Source organism: Austrofundulus limnaeus, unplaced genomic scaffold (genome assembly GCF_001266775.1).
Source record: "Austrofundulus limnaeus strain Quisiro unplaced genomic scaffold, Austrofundulus_limnaeus-1.0 Scaffold115, whole genome shotgun sequence".
NCBI lineage: Eukaryota > Metazoa > Chordata > Actinopteri > Cyprinodontiformes > Rivulidae > Austrofundulus > Austrofundulus limnaeus.
In genome coordinates, this window is record NW_013952517.1 from 1387238 (window position 1) to 1394037 (window position 6800).

Consider the following 6800-nt stretch of genomic DNA (forward strand, 5'->3'; position numbering starts at 1 on the left):
GTGTATATATATATATAAAATCCTTCAACAGATTCAATATTTTCTAAATTATTTTAATGGCACTTACTGGTTGAACACATTATTTTAGCAGCTGTCATTTATCATAAAATACGAACATTTCTCTGCAGTTTAGCTGTGGGTAGTTGGTATTTATGTATTTATCTGAGTCATGCACTAAAACCCTAGATTATAGATAAAACGCTGGGTAATGAGAGATGGTTAATCGTCACATAGGTTTGTAGTTTTTTTTGCAGAACGTAGCACACAGAATACAGTGACAGTATTGATTTTTCTGCAGATAGAGTAAATGTTCCTTGGGGTCAAAATCACCCTCAAGGCCTCAGTTTGACCCAAGGGAAGCATAGGTTAAGGCCTTATGAGTCATTTAGTGAAAACTATAATAATTAGGAGGGCTGTTTGATTCTTGCTAACAGTGCTCCACACACTGCTGCTGCTTCTTTTCATCCCTTCATCCATTATCTGTAACATTTATTACACCRTCTTGTTATATAAACACAGGCAGCCCCTGTTTGCTTGTTAAAACATAAATGTGATGCATAGCTGCAGGATCATCCACGTTATTACAAGTCTGAGCTGGCATGGCTTCCAGGATGAGTAATTGAGCATATTTTCCACTTCGGTTGARGTCATATGTTTCATTCTTCATGTCTGTCAGCTGGATAAATAGAGAAAGGCATTCAGATCATGAAAACTATCAAGAAGGTGTTTTCATAGGCACCAGGTTTCCAACCCAGCAGTGACCTCCTTTCCTTCTGCGTYAACGTGTGTCTGTTCCTCCACAGTTACATTAGAGGACTTTCTTAGCCTTGCCACACAGGTTCTAATTGATATTTGATGGATGTCCTGATCACGTCTTTGTCTGGAAATAGACCCGGAGAGCCAAACAGCACCTTTCTGATCCTGAGCTCTCACGTAAGCAGCACATACCACAGCTGTGAGACAGGAGCGGCGGTTCAGGGAGAAGGGTACTGACCTGCAGAGGGCCGCCGGCCGGCATGGTGGATCTGAGAGACGTCAGGTCCAGGTCTCGGCCCTGCTCCCCTCTCTCCGTCTTCCCAAGTCCGTGCATAATGAGGCCCCCGAAGCGAGCAACCAAGCCCCTCGCGGCGGTGAAAATGCTAATGCGAGGACGGCGGAGGTCGGTGTGAGAGGAAGTTCCCCTGGACGCCAGGCACCGAGCAGCAGGGGAGGCCGGGGAGGACACCAGAGGGACGAACAAACGTCCCATTCACGCCACGCTGGTCTCCTCCTCACACTCATCCACRCGCTTTCAATCGCTCACTCAGTTTCTTTTATTCTACCTAAGAGAGTAAAGCTCAGGAKYATTTGMTGGGAATGACTCTCARCTACTACCACACCAAAATTTAGCTCAACGTTTGTAAAATCCATCTTTTGAGATGGTTAATAGTGAATGGGTGGCCATTTTGAATCAACTGGACTCCAAATGTTAATCAGCTGTAGATGCTCAACCAGTAATTGCTTTCTGATAGATCCATTGAAATCTGCTGGGTAGTTTGTGAGATATTTTGTTAACAGTCAAGCAAGGTCAACTTCAACAGTTAATGCAAGATTTTTATGCAATGATGTCCCACAATGTGTTGCCCTTAAAGCACATATTGGGGACGATGCTCAGCTACTACCACACCTAATTTTAGCTCGTCGGCTTTAAAATCAAGTATTCTATCGTCATTTTTAGTGTTTTTAAAATCTGTTAAATGTGGCAGCCATCTTGAAATGGGCTGACTCCAAACATTAATCATTTGTTTTAGTCGACCTAGTGACTAACTCCTGCAAGTTTCATCAAAATCCATCTGGTGGTTCATGAGATATTTTGCTAACAGACAAGCAAGGATAACTTAAACAGTTAACACCAAGGTGGTAATGCAAAGCTGTCCCACAATGCATTGCCCTTACAGCATGTGCTGGGGACAATGCTCAGCTACTACCACACTAAATTTTAGCTTATTATCTTTGAAACTGTTTAAGCTATTATATTGTTCTAGGTTTTTAATTTCAGCTGACTGTGGGGACCATCTTGAACTGGGTTGACCCCAAAAGTTAATCAGTTGTAGATGTTAATCTAGTGATTACTTTTTATAGGTTTCATTAAAATAMCTCCACTGGTTCTTGAAATATTTTGCTAACAGACACAGATGGAAACACAAAAATGACCTGCCTTTGTTATTTGCTGGTGAAAACCTCTGTATCAAATATTTTATTAAGTTAAATTTTTTCTCACTTTAGTAAAAATAAAATAAAATAAACTGCCTTTTTTTTATTAACACACTTTCTCCTAATCTCAGTGGAGAACTTGTTTGGTTTTGGTGGTTTTTTACAGACGTCCACGCTGCCTTCTTTCGAGGATTTGRAGCTTTTAAAGCTGAAGCTCCTGAGCCAACAACGGCCCGTTTGACCTGCGTGTGTGAGGTTAAACTGAACACAAGTTGATCCTAAAATTAGAGGTAAAATCCAAGCATTCCTGCGCAGACGTCTTCCGTTCCTGGAAAACCAATGTTTGCACGAGACGTTGCAATAGTCAGAAAAACCTCTGAGTTCTTTAAAAAGACGAGCACTAAGAGTTGGCTTTTTCAGTTCCTTCTCTGAAAGATAACTTTTACTGTCAACRGTTTGGGTTTCTTTCATTTTGGAGTGGTTTTTTTCCTGACAGGCGAATAAATCTGGAGCCTTCAGGTAAAACCGATGGAAGATGAGGAAAGTTGTGGTTTGAACATGCAGTGTGTGTTTACRCGGGACTTGCTGTTAATTTCACTTTTTTGTTCATGCTGCTTTTAAACGTGAAATTCAAGCAAAAAAGAAAAGGAAAAACACAGATTTTATTCCATTTTCTTTCAATGCTGCACCAAAAAGCTGACATAATTTGGCAAAAAAATTATTATATTCTTTTTTTACTCTGTTTAAATTGATTTTAATATAAAAATGGTGGCCGAAAAGTAAAAAAAAAAAAAAAAAAAAAAAAAAAAAAAAAAAACAGGAAAAAATGGTAGAAGGTATTAAAAAACTGAAAACCAGAAACAACTTTGAATTATTATAATTTTTTTGGTTCAAGTTATTTTTTTTTCCTGAAAACACATCAATAAAACACGGTTTTCTGTATATGATACCTCAATTTATCTGCCAAAAATCTAATATCCTTTTATTTTGAAAAGAAAAAATAGAGCTTACTCCATTGACCTCTCGACAACCGAAGCAACTTTGACGTGTCCAATAAAAGCACGAAGCTCTAACCCTGAAGATGTCTTTAAAAACATGTTTTTTTCTCACTTTGAGGGTCAAATTTGTGGAGTTGGTGTCAAACCCGCCTCGGGGGGAAACACAGAGCTACAGTTTATGAATAAAACTTAAAACTGTTACACCCTGAAAGGGAACTTCGCATAAATCTTTTGTAGTATCTGTTCTCAACAGGAAAGGATTGCAGTTGTAATGTGCCCACAGGCATTTGGGTTAATAACAAAATAACGTCAATCATGCTGTTTGTGAAGATGAAAGCAACAAACAGTGATRAACTGAGCTGATGTGTGACGTTCAAAACATTTTCTAAAAACATCTGCAGATCTATCCGAAGAGAACAGAAATTATTTGGATAAYTCTGCTAAAATTTAACGACCGATTGGGTCCAGATTATACTTTATTTGAGTCCAGATCCTTCATTTGTATAAAGTACTTGTAAAAAATAAAGTAAAAGTAAAAAATACCTCAACAGAAAACGACTTTGGTAAAAAGGAATTTCACGTACAAGAAAAGTGTTCAAGTAAAGGTCATAAAACTGCTCACAATAATCAGGAAAGTAGAAATACTTTTAAGAAATGAAGTGTTGAAAAGAAATTTACACTGTAAAGAGATCGGGTCATGTTTAAATTTGGAGCGTGCAACAAGGTGCTCATTTTTAAAGTAAAGAAGTAAAATTATCTTTTTTTTTTGTTTGAATGTAATGAAATAAAAGATACATTTTTTTAATATGGTAAAATCCTGAAAAAAGCAGGTGTAGAAATACAACCAGTACCGTGCAAATATTTGAAAAATTCTATAAAGGCTTGATTTTTTTTAAATTAGTGATACTAAAATGACAGCATTTGGTGGCAAAATATAGCAACTTTGTCACTTTTGTCAAAAGCTTTTTAACAAATCTCTAAATAAAAGAGATTCTTGACAAAGTGCCGTTTTCACCTCATAAAGAATAAACTTGACAGAATTTGAACAAAGCCGAAAACCGAAACATGCTCATAAGTTTTTATAGCATCTTTGCTTGTGGGCTTTTCTATTGAAAACCGTTGCAAACTCTGACAAGTGCCAACAAGAAAAGAGAATCCGGAAAATTAAATAATTACATAAAGATTTAAACACTGCAGCTGACCACCAGGGGGCGCTCGATTTTGTGGCTTCAGCTTCTGGCTTCTGTTCCTGTTCAAACAGAAGCCAGAAGTTGAACGTTGATGGGAAACAAACTACAAAAAAATGCCTAATGAAAAAAAATCAATTAAAACAAAGATGATTATCGCCACCTACTGGGCTGGAGTGTAAAAGCAAAATGCAAATCCAACCCAATGTGACTACAAATGTTTGTACATTTCTARAAGCTTATGAACTGGAGAGTTGAGCAAATGGTGATTAAACTGTTTTTTTTTTTTTAGTTTGAAAGTGCTAAATTTAGTCTCCATCAGTGCCAACGTGTGTGTTGCTCAGTCTTTGTCAGCCTGCCTCTGTTTCTTTGTGTTTCAGTACAAAGACAGGGCTTCAGCAGCTGAGTACCAGGCAGCGCTGACCTCTCACTTTCAACCTCTTTGTCACGATCAGACAAAACGTGCTCGGCCCAGACCGTGCCAGTCTCTATTCAGACACGGGATCATGATGTGATTGGTTCAGGCCTGACTTTACTCATCTAATATAAATAAATTTTGTTTTGTGTTGATTGTTGCCACAGGTAGCAGAAAGGTTTTTTGCTGATAAGAGCRAAGCAGATGAAAACAACCGCAGGTCAGGAACATGCTCACACTGCGGCAGGAAACCTGGGGGTGAGGAGTGCAGATCAAGGCGATCATCTGCAGAACAGGTGTTCACGTGAGTTTGTAATATATATATATACAGCGGGTAAAATAAGTATTGAACACGTCAMCATTTTTCTCAGTAAATATATTACTAGAGGTGCTAATGACATGAAATTTTCACCAGATGTYGGTAACAACCCAAGTGATCCATACATACAAAGAAATCAAACCATAAATGTCCAGAAATGAAGTTATTTGTAATAATGTGGAATGGCACAGGGAAAAAGTATTGAACACATGAAGAAAGGGAGGTGTAAAAAGGCATGGAAAGCCAAGACACCAGCTGAACTCTCTCAGTAATTAGAAAGCAAGCCTGCCCCTTGTCAGTGCAAGTTAATATCAGCTGGTTCAGTCCCAAATGATGGCCAGGTATCACACAAGAACCATCTGATGATGGGTAAAAGTAAAGAGCTCTCTCAAGACCTTCACAACCTTATTGTTGCAAAGCATAATGATGGCATCGGTTACAGAAGAATGTCTAAACTTCTGAAGGYTCCAGTGAGCACTGTTGGGGCCATAATTCAGAAGTGGAAAGAACATTATTTCACCATAAACCGACGACGACCAGGTGCTCCTCACAAGATTTCTGACAGAGGAGTGAAAAGAATTATCAGAAGAGTTGTCCAAGAGCCAAGGACCACTTGTGGAGAGCTTCAGAAAGACCTGGAATTAGCAGGTACGATTGTTTCAAAGAAAACAATAAGTAATGCACTGAACCACCATGGCCTGTATGCACRCTCACCACGCAAGACTCCACTGCTGAAGAAACAGCATGTTGAAGCTCCTTTAAAGTTTGCTGCACAACATTTARACAAGCCTGTGTAATACTGGGAGAATATAGTCTGGTCAGATGAGACCAACATTGAACTGTTTGGATGCCAGAATACACATCATGTTTGGAGGTCAAATGGCACTGCACATCAGCCCAAAAACACCATACCAACAGTGAAGTTTGGAGGTGGGAACATCATGGTGTGGGGCTGTTTTTCAGCATATGGTACTGGCAAACTTCAAATAAATGAAGGAAGGATGAGTGGAAAAATGTACAGAGACATTCTTGATAAAAATCTGCTTCCATCTACCAGGATGATGAAGATGAAACGTGGCTGGACATTTTAGCAAGACAATGAGCCCAAACACAAAGCCAAGGAAACTCTCAGTTGGTTTCAGAGAAAGAAACTAAAGCTGCTGGAATGGCCCAGCCAATCACCTGACCTGAATCCAACAGAAAATCTATGGAAAGAACTAAAGATCAGAGTTCATAGAAGAGGTCCACGAAACCTTCAAGATTTGAAGACTGTTTGTGTGGAAGAATGGGCCAAAATCACACCTGAGCAATGCATGCCACTAGTTTCTCCATACAGGAGGCGTCTTGAAGCTGTCATTGACAACAAAGGCTTTTGTACAAAGTATTAGATAAATTTCAGTAAGTGTGTTCAATACTTTTCCCCTGTGCCATTCCACATTATTACAAATAACTTCATGTCTGGACATTTATGGTTTGATTTCTTTGTATGTGTGGATCACTTGGGTTGTTACCGACATCTGGTGAAAATTTCATGTCATTAGCACCTCTAGTAATATATTTACTGAGAAAAATGGTGACGTGTTCAATACTTATTTTACCCGCTGTATATATATTAAGAAGCAAATATAAAGACAGCTTAAGGCTGGTCTGGTGCAGAAATTTTATGAAATTACAAAAACAAAACTGCG

The 6800-nt window shown here is 38.7% G+C and overlaps 1 protein-coding gene across 4 annotated transcripts in view; it reads right to left on the reverse strand.

The window, feature by feature from the left end:
- The window catches only part of LOC106521792 (ninjurin-2), a 26082-nt gene extending 24819 nt beyond the window's left edge, over nt 1-1263 (reverse strand). For all 4 annotated transcript variants that reach the window (XR_001310713.1, XM_014014519.1, XM_014014518.1 and 1 more), the window contains exon 1: nt 995-1263. Coding sequence is in view for 3 of the 4 variants with exons in the window: in XM_014014519.1 (XP_013869973.1) it covers nt 995-1249 (255 nt within the window). In the remaining variant the exon portion in view is untranslated. The remainder of the gene's footprint in view (nt 1-994) is intronic.
- Nucleotides 1264-6800: the final 5537 nt, after the last annotated feature.